At 44.7% G+C, this 16,210-nt stretch overlaps 2 protein-coding genes across 2 annotated transcripts; one reads left to right on the forward strand and one right to left on the reverse strand.

The window, feature by feature from the left end:
* Positions 1–706: 706 nt before the first annotated feature.
* Positions 707–6,171, reverse strand: LOC112463331 (toll-like receptor 7). The gene has a single exon (XM_025029686.1). It carries the CDS (start codon positions 5,295–5,297, stop codon positions 942–944), a length of 4,356 nt encoding a protein of 1,451 aa, XP_024885454.1. The 5' UTR covers positions 5,298–6,171; the 3' UTR covers positions 707–941.
* Positions 6,172–7,264: 1,093 nt separating this feature from the next.
* Positions 7,265–11,266, forward strand: LOC112463291 (integumentary mucin A.1-like). Its single transcript, XM_025029601.1, has 3 exons — positions 7,265–7,576; positions 8,979–9,407; positions 9,659–11,266. Exons 1-3 carry the CDS (start codon positions 7,501–7,503, stop codon positions 9,751–9,753), a joined length of 600 nt encoding a protein of 199 aa, XP_024885369.1. The 5' UTR covers positions 7,265–7,500; the 3' UTR covers positions 9,754–11,266.
* The last annotated feature ends 4,944 nt before the right edge of the window (positions 11,267–16,210 follow it).

Genomic DNA, 16,210 nt, shown 5'->3' on the forward strand with positions numbered 1-16,210 from the left:
TATTTAGTATTACACAATAAATATATATTTGTATAATTTTTGTATAACTTGTATAATTTTATATATTTAATATTATTTTCAGATAATTTGTTTAAATAAATTTGTTTAAACAAATTAATTTTGCAATTCTGAGGTCGAATTCGTAATCAGCTCTCAAAAATCATGAAAATTATATTTATTTTGCTTGATAATCTTCCGTTAATTCCTTTAAATAAAGATATAGGAGATATTATACTTTAGGTTAAAAAAATAATCGTAAATTATTATTAACAATTTGGATCTAAAAGATATTACTTTGAAGGCCTACTATATTTTTGTATGTAATTGTATCCACAGATTTTGAAATAAAAATTTATAAAACATCTTACTTTGAGATAATTTGTTTAAACAAATTAATTTTGAAATTTAAAGCTTGAATTTGTTATCAGCGACTTGAAACATAGTTAAAATGATATCCATCTCGGTTAAACTATACCCTAGAAGCTTGTGTTTATGAAGGGATTACCGTTTTTTGCATAAATTTCATATTTACTGGATTGCACTCTATGTTTAACAATTTTCGTTGTGCAACAAATATATTTCCGCAGTACTGCATTAATGCACAAGTCTTCCTGAGCATTTTAAAAAAAAAATCAACGGGATATCTTAAAAATTGTGCTGTCACAAGAATTTTGTCCAAAAACAGCACGGAATTTCCCACTGTGCGACGTCTCTGAACTATGTACACGAATCTCGCGGGGGTCCGTGGCTCTGCACGCGCGCAACGTCTTCGAAAAATCACAGTCTATCGAAGTCACCGACCGTGCGTCACGTGGACGAGCACGGGACCAAGCACAACCTTTTGGGAACGAGCTACTACCGCCGCTCGTCGTTATCGCAGTTGGGTCGACGGCACCACGATCCCATGGGTACGCGGGGATATCGGGGTCAGTCGCAGGGAGCTAAACCAGGTAGGCCTGTCCGGAGGTGGGTGGGGGCGGCGGGGGTGGCAGTTGCTGCTGTCTCCAGGCGGTCCTCTCGAGGGTGGAGTAGTCCGAGTCGATGGACGAGTAGATGTGCTCGGACAGCGGTCTCCTGTGGTCCTCGCCAACGCCGCAGTTGGCGGTGTTGGTGGTGGCGACAGTGGTCGTGACGAGATTATTGGCCGGCACCGCGTCCCGGTAAGCGTGATTGACGGTTAACCTGGGCTGCGCTGGCGACGACGATGGCGGCGGCGGCTGCGGCTGCTGTTGTTGCTGTTGCTGCGGCAGCATCGGGGGAAGCGGGCCACCGCCGCACGAATAAGCGGGCGGAGCGTGTTGCAGCATCAGCGCCGACGAGGCGTCTTTAAAGAGCGCGGCGCGTTGGCCGCCACGCAGCGTCGACATCCCGGTTTTCTCGAGACCGCCGACGCCGCCGACACCGCCGTCCAGCGTGTAGGTGTTGATATTGCGTTTGTAGACCAACGGCGAGGATTTGCTCTCGATAGATATGTCACCGACAGCGGTGGTAGTGGTGGTAGTACTAGCAGCAATGATCGCAGTTGTCGTGGACGACGGTATGGCGTATCTCAATCGTTCCCAGAACCTCTTCTCGCCCCATGTGAGTATGAGCGCCGCCGTTCTCAGATAAGGCCGCAGCTCGGGATCGCGTTCGACCTCGGCGCCAACGTGGCCGGCTTGGATGACGATCAGCTGGGAGGCACGACCGCGTAATGCCTCGTGCAGCGCTGCGCGAAACTCGAAGCGCGACCATTCGGTTTGAAGGAAATCACGGGTAAGCACGATCAGCACGCGTCGCGACGCGTCCACCGCCTCGAGGACGGCCGGTGCGGGCGCGGAGGCGCGCAACACGCAAGGCAAGTCCCGATGATGAAGGCAGAGTCTTAGACCGGCCGCGCCGTGTTCTAGTTCGACCGCCAACGAGTGCAAGACAAAGTCCTCGTCATTCGGACTGTAACACACGTAACAATCGTAGAGACGATCGCGATCGGCGTCGCAGCAACCCGCGCTCATCGCGGCCGCGGGACCCATGCTCGCCGTCGTCGCAGCCTTGCCCGATTTCGTACGCAAGAATCGCAACCCGTACTTGGAGTAGGCCCAGGCACCGACCGGTTCGCGGAACACGAAAGCGAGTACTATGATCACCAAGAGAACGATAATAGCCGAGAGAGTAGCAGCTACCAACGGCAAATAGTCCGACACCATGATACTCTCGATGACACCGCCTTGAGCAAAATAGTCCGAGCAGGCAGTCTCGTTGACATTTAAACGACGCCGATAAGATGGCCTGGCGTCACCGCCATAGTAACACCATACGTCGCCAGCGTCAATAACCTTGTGCGCATTGTCCGACACCCACGAAGATAATTCCTGCAAAAACTTACATCGACACGACCACGGGTTGCCACCGAGCGACAGTTCGACCAATCGAGCGTTCAAGGTGACTTGCCACACTGGGAAGGTTACCAACCGATTGCCGTGCAATCTGAGGATCTCGAGCGAGCGTAGCGGCAGGAAGGTCAAATTACCGATGAAGCCGATCACGTTGTTCTGCAAATAAAGCTCGCGCAGGTGCGACAATCGCTCAAACTCGAAACCTTTGAGTTCACGTATCCGATTGTCCTCGAGATGCAGGATCTGCAAGTTGTTGAGACCGTTGAAGGTGCGATTCTGAATAGACTCGATGCCACTGGCGTTCACGTATAGCACGCGCATGTTTTTCCGGCCGATAAACACGTGGTTCTGCAACTCCCGCAACACGTTCCCGTCAAGATAGACCTCGGTCGCGTCCATCGGTATCCTACGCGGGATTTCTTCGACCCCGAGACCCGAGCAATCGACTGCGTTGGTGTTCCACGTACGGTCATTGTAACACTTGCAGCCGGCCGGACAGGTCATCTCGCAGTCGCAGGCGTCGAAGTCGCAGCAATGGCAGAGAGCAAAACAATGCGCCTCGTAACGGCAGAGGAATTGCTCCGAGCGTGCGGTCGAGGCAGGAACGATGGCGACTCCCCGCGGCCCGGAGGTACGGCACATGGCATTGTCAAGATCCATGACGCGTGGATATTCCCTCGTCGAGGTTTGGTTATTGATGGCCGGCAGCCAGTCCATCGAGCAGTTGCAATTGAAGGGGTTGCCGCCGATGTAGAACTCCGGCAGCGGTTTGTTTTCCGGCACCTTGGTCAGCAGCAGCGACGTCAATTCCATCGTCTCGATCATGTTCGCGTACATGTCAACCCGGGTGAGATTTACTTTGTCAGCGAACGTATTCGACCGCACGGTGGTGATATAGTTATTGTTGATAAACAATAGCTCCACGCTATCCGGCACGGACAACGGCGAGAGCTCGGTGACGCGATTGTGACTGGCGTCCAAAGTCTTCACCTTGGAGTCGCGAATTTTGTAATAGTTACCGAGACTTTCGATAAAGTTGCCGTGAATGTCGAGCCATTTGAGATTAACAGGTATGAAGGCATAATCGAACCATTCTATGTGATTTTCCGATAAATTCAGCAGCAGGAGACTGGTGATGCTGGTAAATACACCGTTGATGTCCGACAAAAAATTGCCATCCAAGCGAATGGCCTCCAACTTGATATTACGATCGAACGCGTGCCTTTCCACGTGTTGCACTTTATTCCGGGCCAGATTGAGTATCTGCAAATTCGGCAGGTCCCAGAGCATACCGTGCGTCAGATTGCCGACGTCGTTGCCGATTAGACGTAGGCCAGTGAGCTGATGTAGATTACGGAAGGAACCGTTGTGGAACTCGCTGATGTGGTTCTCGCCCAGGTCGAGGGTCTTGAGGAAGGCGAGGTCACGTAACGCGTCCGGCACGGCGGTGAGCTCGTTGCCGCTGAGATCCAGTTCCTTGAGATCGGAACAGTTGCGAAACGCCATCGCGTCGATGCTTGAAATCGAGTTCCCGGACATGGTCAGACGATTTAGCACAAACAGACCGTTGAAGAGCTGCGCTCCGATAGTGTGCAGTTTGTTGTCGGAAAGTTCGAGCGTATGGAGATTGTAGAGCGGCAGGAAGGCATTGCTCTCGATACGATCGATCGAATTGTTGCGTAGATCGAGGATCTGCAGGAAGAACAGGTCCTTGAACATACGCGCGTCGATGTGCGTCAGCTGGTTGTACGAGAGGTCGAGCACGATCAAGCGGATCAGACCGAGAAAAGTGGTCTCGTCAACTTGATCGCTGCCGAGCCGGTTGTTGGCGAGATTTAGGACCAGCAGCTGCTCCAGCTGGGTGAACACGCCCCGCGGCAGATCTCGCAGGCCATTGTGCGCCAGGTGTATCTCCCGCAGGTCGCGCGTGGTTTTGAACAAATCCTCGGGTAACGAGTCCAAGGCGTTATGGCTGGCGTTAAACGTACGCAGTACGGTGAGTCCGTGCAGAGCATTCTTGCCGATCTCGGTAATCGCATTGCGCTGCAGGTGTAACTCTTGCAGCTGCCGTAAGCCCACCAGCGGACCGTCGTCGAATAATTGCCGTAATTCGTTGCGCGACAGATCCAGGATTCGGATATCCGCGCGGCAGGATCCGCCGTTGACGTCGGCGCGCACCGTCAGCCCGATGTCGTCGACGTCCCGTATACGATTGCCGGTGAGATTGAGGGTCTGCAGGTTGTCCAGCTCGCAGAGCAGCCTGGGCGGCAGCGCTAGCACGTTGCTCTCGACGATCTCCAGCGTGTGAAGCTCGCGTAGGCCGCGGAGCGAGCTCGGCGCGAATTCCAGATACCTGGCGGCACCCCAAGCGGCATTGAACGTTTGCACGACGAGCCGCTTGAGATCCGGCAGCGGTTGAAACGCATCCTCCGGGATACGCAGCACCTTGCAACCGTGCACGTGCAACTCGTGCAAGCCAGCCAGCCGCTGCCAGCTTTGCGCGTTGAAGCTGCTCTCGAAGTGATGTACATCGCTGCAGCGTATCCGTAGCTTGAGAGCGCCGTCGAGGGACGGTGCCAGAGTGACGATTGCCGTAGGATCCAGGACGCGAAGGGCGCAGTCCGCCGAACGGGTGTCGTTGCCAGCCTCGTTGGTCCACCGGCAGGCGGCCGCGGCCGGGCCAGGGTGCATCGACATCAGCAGCAACAGCGATAGCGTCACCGCGAACGGGCGACGGAACGGGGTGGTCGCGCTCACCGTTGTCACCGTCGACGTCGACGTCGACATCGGTGACAACGCGGTCGAGGATCCTCTCGATGATGTTGTCAACCACAATGACGCTGTCAACGACATCGTCGCCGCCGCCGTTGTCGTCGTTGTCGCGACGACACCACCCCTCACCGTCGTCATATCGCGCCGCATTTTCACGAAGAGCAGCCCGCCCCTTTTGCTCTTGACGTCAACGTCGCGGGGCAACGGCGGCGACGGCGACGACGGCAACGGCGACGACGGTCACCACAACGACGCTCGCTTCGGCAATCTTGGGGTAACGAGCGGCCCTCCCCCTTCTTCCTTTTTCATTCACGCAACGCACACGCGTGATACGGGCGGCACACAGACTCGCGGCTCGGCTCGGCACGACGGCGACGACGACGACAACAACAACGGGGAGGACGTGGAGGCCGACGACGACGACACACGCACGCACGCCACATACACACGCGCGGGGCTGCTCCACGGAATAAGAGGGAAAGAGAACACACACGCGCGCGCGCGCGCGCGCACGCTCACGCACCTCGTATCACGTATCAAACGCGGAGCGGCCCATTTCCCTCGCCCTTTATCCGCGGGTTGGCCACCAGTCGCGAGCCACCCCGCTGCAGCCACCCCGGAACGCCGCACCGTTCGCCCGCGCTTCCGCGAGCCCTCGTCAACCACCCCCGTGTAGATCGGCCGTCGTCCCGCGCGGCCCTCACAAATAAAAATACTCCTCTTTTCTCTTTCGCGGCTCACAAATAAAGATACTCCTTTTTTTCAATCCTTCTATCGGGTATGTACGATTCCGCGAGATATCGAAGCGCGCGAATTTCCCGTTCTTTCACCTCGTCACAAAATCAACCCCCGGATCGTATTACGATTGTGCACGAGACGGTGGCCAGAACGCTCTTCGACGATATCAACGAAAACAGTCCCGTACGAGCGCGAGCACTCGTGCTGCACCGTCGCGCGCGCACTCGCCTCGCATCGAGCACCAGCACTGAACCCGCGAGCGCCTGAGCAGCGCGCATCATCGGCATTCCCGACCGTTGCCGTCCCCGGTTTCCCCCGCCACCCGGAGGTTCTAGGGGGCACCACTCTCCTGTAACCGCCGACAAGAGAGCGGGGGTCCGGGGTAGTCGAGCAGATCGGCGACGTACTGAATAGGGTTGCGGGAAACTCGTTCTGGAACGGTCATTCGGAATACGATCGTTACTTTCGATTTTATACGTAAAGAGGATCACTTATTTCACGGTTTTTTTTTTAATTTGAAAAATATATCTTTCAAACAGAATTCTAGCTTTATCAAATTTGAGAAATATATGTCTTTCGGATAGATCGCGGAAAGCAGACTGACGTCGCTAGAATTTAGGTCAAATTAATGTATTTTTATTTGAAATCATGTAAATGATGTAATAATGATATTTTTATGGCGTACGTATGTACAAAATTCACAACAGAAAAGTTAAATACAATGAGTATGAAGAACAGAGATAAGACGTTGGCAAGGTTGCCGCTAACATATAAAATATATAAAGAGAACATAAAAATATACATTTTCCATAAAATATTTTTAAGCTGCTTTTTTAACACAAAAAGGCTAAAGTGGAAAAAATTGCACGAAACATTTCGCGTAACATATGGCATGCTTTTCGATCCCCTTTTCATCCCTCAATTTGTCCAGGATATTGTACTCAAGTTACGCAATAGGTCCGTTCTCGATTTGCGCAAGCTTCTCCCTCTCCCACTCAAATTTTCAGTTCTAGGGAATGCAACTAAAAACTAAACGAACGGAATTATACGGTGCACCTTATTCTTGCACTTCTAGTGTTTTCCGCATCTGAGGATCGATTGATCGGATTGATGAAAGATCGCAAAAGTGAATAGATCTATTAGATTTTCATAAATGAAATCGTAGATTTGAATTTCCTCACTTCTCAATTTTCACCTCGTCTCAAAATCACACGCGATCCTCTGAAACGAGATGGACGTATATTCGAGCGTAGGAGAGAAAATTAGCGAAAAATTCAAATGCAGAAAGTGCACGTAAAACGAACGAACTTGCAATCGTGGTCCACCATGTTCTAGGGATTATTCAGTCCGGACAATCTGGCAACTGCGCCGTTACCGTCGCCAGTCGCCATCTTCACAGTCTTCACGCACTGCACGCGGTCGTTGCTGGTCGCTGCAGGCACTGTGCTGCAGGTCGGCTGCGAGTTCACCAGAGGCCAGAGGCACTCGTTCCAGTTCGGCGGTAGTTTGCGTCGTGCGTCGTCTGTTCTCCGTCGTCTGTGCGCAACGTTTCGAGGAGCACGAGGAGGAACCCCGCGGAGGAGCTCCCGATACCCCAAAACTTTCGAGAGCCAAAATGAAGCCGGCTTACGTGATCTGCGCGTTGCTGAGCGTCGCGATCGGCACCACCAGGCTGGTGCTGGCCGAAAACGGTGAGTTAAGCTAGATCTCGATATTTTGGCGCGTAGCGCGCGTCGCCGAAGTGCCCGCCGCTCATGCGTACGTAATAACGGTGATAAGCGCACGATAGCGGTCCGAAGGCAGCTGAGTTCTGCGTTCCATGTGACGCCTACCCGCGTCGAATTACCCGATAGCGGCTCCTGGGCCCCGAGACTGGAGTTTCTCTCCGAGAGCGACGTTCGCGAAATTTATTCACGAACTCGCGTATTCCGCGTCTCACGCGCGAGACGTTTCGCGCGCGGGAAATCCAGGAAGATAAAAGACTGAGAAGAAAAACATCGATCCGTTGCACAGCGGTCCGGTGTACAACGTGTAGTATGTCTCTTACGCGCGTTTCGACCTTCGTTAGGCGACGACGACGGCGGTGGTGGTGGTGGTCGTCTCGAGCAGATTGCTATTGATCTCTTTCGCCGACCACCGCCGGCCGAATCTTGGCTACGATGAACGATAACGATCACACGCGCGACGACTTTAATGCTTCGTCAGCAGCACACATCCGCGCGGTCGCCCCCCGGCGAACGATCTTCTTTTCTTCTTCCTATGTAATGGGAGCAGTGCTGCTCTGAAAACGGCCAGGGCGATCCGCTAGTCGTATAAGCCGCAAGCGGCGTAATTACAAAGGTTGTAGGCCTCGATAGGCGCCGATACGAGGTACTGATAGTTAAACAATGCAGACAGTAACAAGTAACAGTCGCAATACTTTCAAAAAAAAATTTTTCTTCCGGACAAAACACGTCCGAACACGATCGAGCTCGCCGACCGACCACAAAACGCGAGTCGACAGTCGACTTTACAGCTAGATAAAGCCTATTCTACAATGGATGCAAAACGCAAAAACAGCCGGCGAACGATACACGTACTAAACCGCGATACTGCAGCGGTTGAAAGTTTACCGCGAAAAGATATACATTTTGCTCCCGTCTTGATATACGCATTCTTATATTTTCACGCGCGTCCGCGAGAAACGGAAAGATATCAACTCGACGCCCGAGATTATCCGAAAGCGTAGAAAAATTCAGTAGAAATTATTTAACGTTTGAAATCGCAAAAGATAACGTCTGAAGAAATCTTAATATCATCGCAGAATGAAATTTGATGCGAATTTTATCTTTGCTTTGTACTTTTAAATACGAATATTTTATTAATTTAGGAAACATTTTAAATAAATTATTTATTTTACTTCATATTTATTTTACTTATGTATGATGTGTAAAGAAATATTAGCTCATTATAAATAGAAATGTAAATGGAGTTTTGAATATACTTTTTTTTACTTTATTGAGAGTCAGGAAAAATGAGTTGACTTATGTTCGAAATGTATAAAATCTTTATCTGTGTTAAAAGAAATAATATATGGGTTCTTCATGCATTCAGGTATAGAGGCAAAGTCTGGACCGACACAACCACCTAAATCTATCGTTCCGCCAAATCTTGCAGCGGTATCAAAGACCATCACTGATGCGACAACTGCTGAGCCTGCTGATCCATCAAACAATAAAACCACTCAGAATCCTAATATTACTACATCTTCTCCTACAACTACCACTACTAAACCTCCTACTCTACCTATCACTACTAAACCTACTACTACACCTACTACGGCTGTACCTGATCCCAAGCCTACCACTAGTAACACTACTACTACAACTACATCCACAACTACACCGACGTCACCAACAACAAGTCATATTCCTACATCTCCACCCTCTTCTACAGCTGTACCCGGTACCACGGATGCATCGAAGACAACAGCTGTACCCCCTGCATCTAAGGATCGCCAGTTTGATGGTCTAAGCTTCTTTGGTACGTAATGTTATTCTGCTAGGTCGTTTCTATAGATTGATTAACATCAATAGGCGATAAAGTAAAAAATCCGTAAAGAAATTGTGTATTAAAATAATTAAAATAGCGCACATTATATAAGTATTATAAAAAAAATTCTTTTAGATAATTTTCTTTTATCGTGAACTTTTTGCTGTGTTTCATTCGTTAATGTAGCAAATGTTTATTGTCAAATATCGAAATAGTGTATATCTTTCTGTTATATCTTTCAGGTGGCATTGTCCTTACTACATGTCTGATGGCGATTGCTGCGTTTTCGTGGAAGTTCTACAGGCAGTGCAAAGAAGGCAACTATCGTACTCTGTGATAACGTGCAAGGCTATAACAAAACTTTCGTCAAGTAAACGCAGTTAACCGAATTAAGAACTATGAATAATTATTTTATTTTAATAATATTGCGTATTTTTATAACGCAGTTAAGTGTTGCGTGGTTTAAGTGCTCTTAGTAATGTGATGTGCAACCACGAGTTCCGTTTTTCTCAATACATGTATATCTATCTAATAGGGACGGAGGGGAGAGGGTTAAGTAATCGTATGTATTGGAAACGATGATGTTGTATTTATATGCGCGTTTTACTAGTAGATGAGAGATTGTGACGAGTTGCGTGTTGCAAGTAGGAAGGCAGACGAGATGGGATGGAGGGAGGGGGAGAAAGGTGGGCGCATTAACGAGAGCTAATGACCAATCAAACGTACATTCCGCGAGAGAGAAAAAGAGGGAGATCATAGTTCTTTAAACGCGCATTATTTCACTTCTTATTAACTTTCGCTGAAACTGTGCAACTGTCGGGGCAAGCAGCAAGCTGTATTTTTTAATCTATGGTATGGTGTATAGTGTATACATTCCGCAGTAAAGTTACGTAAGGTCTGACTTTTCTATGAGACGGGAGAGAGAAGAGAAAGTGTTGAGGAACATTGGGTTCGACGCAGGTATCTTAGCGTGAAAACGGTACGATGCCGAAGCGAAATAAATCATCATAACATTTGAATCTCAGACGGACGTGTCCCAAAGTATGACATCGACGCATCCGAGATGCGTTCTATAATATATAGAGTTAAAGCCGGATTGTTATTGAAAACGTAGTAGTCTGTTTAATTACACGATCGCAAGCACATCAACTCTCTTCTTTGTCCTTATCGCTAGTTTTGTTTGCACGATATTTCTCCGGCAAGATCTGAGCAACGCGTGGATAATGGTACAAATATTTACGATATTATCAAAGTTAAGGTTTATTTTTTTCTATCCGATTTTGCGTTCTTTTTTTTTTATATATTATTTACTCTTATTTACTCAGCGTCGCCTGAATTTGCATTGTATGTTTGCATACGATAACAGTTTTATTTCTTTGTAAGATAATTTCATTATTCTTGAGCGCGTTCAAGATATCGTCGATTATTTACGCGTTGCAATCGTAACCGCCGATGTCATAAAACTCTCTTTACACTTCTTAAAATGCTTATTCATCAAATAGAATGCCTAAGTATCGAATAGTTCCTTTCTCACACGTTCGCCTAAGATTAACAAATTACAAAAAATCAACTGAAAAATGTTTCACCTTTTTTTTTAGCACATCGTCACATGTCACATGAACCACAGAATTTAATTAATTAACGGTCTTTTTTGTAGCTAGTATTGTGAAATAATATATTAAATAGTACAATACTGTATTAATTAAGCTTTAAGCGATATTTTTAGTAACGTGTCACATTTATTATAAAAAAGGCAAAAATTATATGTTATATTTATGTGCAATATATAATCTCTTTCGGTTCGCCTTAGGTTACGTTTATAGTACAATATTGAAAATCCAAAGACACAACACTGTGTTGTAATATTTCATGAGGCCCTCCTCTTCCTGATATCCTTATCGGCATTATCAGCAATATGTCATAATGGTTTTATTATCGTAGCAAATACGTATAACGCTCGCTTTAGTTGCGTGATGTTCGGATTTCACTTCATTATTCTTTACCGCGAAGAGGATTTCGAAAAAAAAAAAATATCTGCCTCGGCAAATAAACGCATTTATGTGAAAGTACGCATTATATTTAAATGATTTGAAAACAGTGTATCGAAAAGAATCCTCGAAATGCAGATCAATTGTAAAATATATCTCTCACCACGTCCGTAAGATTACGAATTAATCGAAAGATATCGAATAGCGGATAAATCTTTTTTTATTATAACTGCGAAAAAAACTCGTTTATCACGTAATTTCCCCGCAAAATGACGTCAAAACTATCTCGAAGCGTCGACGATGCGCGGAGGCGCCTCTTCCTCGTTCTCGTATCGCGAAAATAATCAATTGCCGCCGGGCTGAGGACCGCCGGCGTGTTTTGCCATTGGTATATCGCTCGCTGGCGCGATTTTAAATACAGGAATTTACCCTGTACAGAAAGGGTATTGATCGCATCGCGCCGCTGTTACATGTACTTGACACATATATTTCCGCTTAAAACTAATACGCGGCTCAGAAACTCGCGACTTTAATTGTCGTTCCCCGCGCCGGGAGAGGAAAAATCCATTATCGTGTCGCACGAAGGTGCAAAGGGAGAAAAGAAAACAACGGGGATAAGGTGAAAGGAGCGGATCGATAACGAGAAAATCACGTACCACGGTATTGTGAATAAGGGATTTGTACACGACAGAGAGGGAGAGAGAGAGAGAGAGAGATCTACAGTTTCATCGAGGCTGCAATGAGATATCCGATGCGGCAAACACGGCGCAGGACGAAGCCGTGTGATATTGCAGTCGATAAACTTGCTTGGCTTGGCCAAGCTGCAATAATTTACTCGCTGAGAGTATCTGAGAGAAAACGGTTGTAGGATGTCCCGTTACCTCGCACCTATTTCGGAAAATTCCCGACGTCACGTTTAGTATGGAACGGAAAGCATTTGCATTCTCGAATCTATTAATTGCTAGAGATATATACCAATTCGATATCTTAAGTAATCTGCCTTGAAAAAAGAAAAAACCATTTTATAATACTTTATAATAAAATATATAATTGACCTATATACGATATATAGCAGAATATAATCAAACTATCACATGTATATAATAAAATACAATCAAATTAAAGACATGATGAGATGCTATAACTAGATTATGATATGTGATAAAAATATAACAGGATTACGAGATACATTAAAATACAATCAGATTATAATATGTGATAAAAATATAACAGGACTACGAGATACGTTAAAATACAATCAGATTATAATATATAATAAAATGTTATACATGATCAAATTTACGAGCGACGAACCATGCCGAACTTTGTGGAAGCCACATGTGCTCTTATTCCCGTTTCATCTTGCGCATATTGAGCGTGCGAGTGTTGCGGCGCAACGTTCCCAGAGATGAGATAGAGCGCGGAAAACCAGAGATAAGAAAAACACATACGCGTAAGAAAAGAGATCACGGCGAGACGAGCGTGACGTAATAAAAAAAAGACCTGCGTGACGTCGTCTGGCGAAAACATGTAGAGTCAGGAACGGTTATTCGAGTCAGTCAAAGAAAAAGAATGAGATAAAAAATTTTTCAAGACATCTAAAAATCTTGGAGAGGGAAACAAGTAAAAACACTGAATCGGCCTTAATAATAAAAATTAATACAGCTAGTATATAATAAGAGTCCTATGATTTAAATACTTAAAAAATCCTTTCCTATCCTACTGTAAGTCGTTTCAAAATGTGAACTCTTTCGCAAGAGTGGCTGGAGAATATTTATGGTTATTAGAGGAATATAAGAGAAATATAAGGGGAAAAAAACCTGAAGGAAGCTGAGATTAAAACTTGATTTTCTGGAAAAGATTAAGTTTCTTCGGGGAACTACGGATCTAGGATTTTGAAATTTGAATAATAAGTTCCATAAATAATTACTGCAAATTAGGCGTAAAATTTATCAAAATCCACACTTTAACCTTCAAAAATATTTTTAATCCTAGAACTACAGACATTTTTCTGTATCCGTGGATATCTCAACAAGCTGGGTCGCTCAGATCCAATCGAATTTTATATATAACTCTGGTAAAAACGGATCTTATTTTCCGATAAATTTTTTTTTAAAGGAGGATACTAAACGTCGTAGAGTACGAGAGAAACATACAAGTCTGTTTTTTATATTGCAAAATAAAGTAAGTTTAAACAAAGAGAAATTTTTCCAAGAATGTCAGCGACTTGAAATTTTCGCCGAGTTTCATAAACTCATGTTCATTTATGAGAAGAGGACCTTACATCAAATTGTTGCGATAATCAGTACGTGAAAGCAGACATGGGAAACTTGAAACACCTTACACAATAGGTGATCAAGCGTCAACGGTCCAACAGTAACTAATGGTTCAAAATAAGAACCCTTTCATGTGTACTAAGTTTGCGAATAAATAACAAGATTATACTCCTTAATTAATTTCAATTAGACTTTTCACAGAATTTGTGAATTTAAGGCTCATTGTGTTACGAAGATATACAGTGCAGTTAAAAATAAATTGCGAAAAGCGATAATCTCTCACACTTTCGCAAAGATAAAATCGATGCCAAGTTGATCAACCGATCATTAAACAGTAACATGATAAAGGTGTGGCATCCAATATTGCATCTAATAACTGGATAATTGCATAATTATATATAACTGTTTGATGATACACGGATGTAATAATACACCGAAATATCCTTATCGCATCTCGCTTTTCTCTCTTTGGCGAGATATCACGAACGTCAATTATCAAAATATTTTTCGTTTTACTAATTTTTTTGCGCAGTGCATACGTTAACTGCATTTTCTTTTCGCTATAAATTTCACTTCCTCGTGCGCTTATCAGCTCGCGTTCAGGGCCGGCGTAACAATTCGCAGAAAAATTCTAAGAGAAAGTCGTGAGGAAAGAATGGGAGGTCATTACTTACGTCAGCTTTTCAATTTGCAACGCACGTGTTTTCGCACCTGTGAGTCTTAAATTGAGACTCTATTGAAATACGAGAGATCTACTGGAGATACGAAAAATCAATTTCGAATATTTTTGTTGCGTCACACTTACTCGCATATACGTGTTTTCCCGAAAGAAATATCCACTTCGTGTCGGGCAAGGAATATGAGCCGTAAAAAAAGGTGTAAAATTACGTAATTACACAAGTATATAAAAATCACACGATATATAACGGAAATGTAATATGCTTGCGTTACAAATTGTACGATTTTTACACGTGTCGTTCTCTCGTAATTTTACATACTTTTTTTTTATAGCGTATAGATGAAATGTCCAACGGTTTTATAACACCCTATATAACTCGCCGACGTGTATAACGATCGGCGATCGCGAAACGGGAAAAGAATAAGCTCGCCAGAGCGTGATATGCCCTTACTCCTTTCACCGAGAGCCTGCTCCGCGGCCCACTATTTATACCTCGGTGGAATTTCTCAGGATATCAACCCGGAATTATTACGTATCGCACGATTACGAGCTGCGGACGATAAACGTGCACACGGAGTCGCGGACGTACCGCTGCTTCGACGGTGCAAAAGAGCGATACGGGTTTAACGGCGCGCGTTGCGGGTCTTTATCAGGTCTGAAAGCGAGCCCCTTTCGCGAAAAAAATATAACTCAGATTATTTCTAGGCTTAAAGAGGCTTTATTTCAGCATGTACTGTTAAAAAAATTAAATTATATTTAACAACAAGCGTACAAATCATACGATTCATAACGGGTGCATATTTCGCGTGATTTTACTCTTGTTATTCGTATAATTTTACTTTCTTTTTACAGTGCTTTATCTCAGCATACACTGTATAAAATTGTATGAACAGCGAGTATAAAAGTCACACAATTTATAATAGAAATATAAACAAATTGTATAATTTTATTTGTGGTTTATGTAATTTTTTACATTTTTATATGGCACGTTCCTTATATTAACTATTTTATATATACATATATGAGTGTGTGTGTGTGTAATAGTTAATCTTTTTAATAAAACATTTTTTATCGTGCAATATGATGATGCACGTAGATTTTTATCTAGTTTTAAATAACTACTTTATGAGATTTGCGTTATAACAAGGAATGATATAAACATTGCATCTTATTACGTATCGTGCTTGTATATTGCAATATGTATGGAAACGCTGTGTATGTGTGCGTGACACGCTAAAGTTCACTTGATGTTTGCAAAGTCACTTAATTCCATTCAACTAAACTCCATTTAAACTCAAGTGAATTTAATTTACTCTTTTCATATGTTGAATTTTAATCGCGTTTATACAATTATCAAAATATTCTATGTCAAATATTAAGAGAGACTGACAATGAGAAAGACGTTTCAAACTATTATTAACCGGTTATTGCGATAAATATTACCACATGCCTCGGCGGTTCGAATCCTGGCTGAGGTAATATTTTTTGCAATAAATTCTTTATAGTTTTTAGATAATTAAAATCGCGTCGATTTAATTCCGGGGAAAGAAGGGTTTTTAATGTTTCAACAATAGTTGAACAATAGTTGCGTTTCAAGTCCGATTGTGATCGGCGCGCAGTAATAAGTCGGAATATATATATGTATCGGAAATTAATATTTTGAGCTGCTTAAGATCTAAGCTTAGACCGAAAACGGCTTGTTATTCCTAGTTGATTGTGTATCATGACAGTCTTGTTTTCTCTTATTATTTCAGATTTGTTGTTAAGATTATTTAATTCGCAGTTTGTTACCATTTAATTCGCCTTGATCCAGGTCGTTACGTCAAATTACGATCACCCTCGAAACTTTCG

Source organism: Temnothorax curvispinosus, unplaced genomic scaffold (assembly GCF_003070985.1).
Source record: "Temnothorax curvispinosus isolate PA1 unplaced genomic scaffold, ASM307098v1 QBEX01013138.1, whole genome shotgun sequence".
Taxonomy (NCBI): domain Eukaryota; kingdom Metazoa; phylum Arthropoda; class Insecta; order Hymenoptera; family Formicidae; genus Temnothorax; species Temnothorax curvispinosus.

Coding starts and splice junctions, on each gene's coding strand:
- LOC112463331 (XM_025029686.1), bottom strand. CDS start 5,297: ATGCGGCGCGATATGACGACGGTGAGGGGTGGTGTCGTCGCGACAACG.
- LOC112463291 (XM_025029601.1), top strand. CDS start 7,501: ATGAAGCCGGCTTACGTGATCTGCGCGTTGCTGAGCGTCGCGATCGGC. Junction 7,577..8,978: donor GCTGGTGCTGGCCGAAAACG/GTGAGTTAAGCT, acceptor TCATGCATTCAG/GTATAGAGGCAAAGTCTGGA. Junction 9,408..9,658: donor TGATGGTCTAAGCTTCTTTG/GTACGTAATGTT, acceptor TATATCTTTCAG/GTGGCATTGTCCTTACTACA.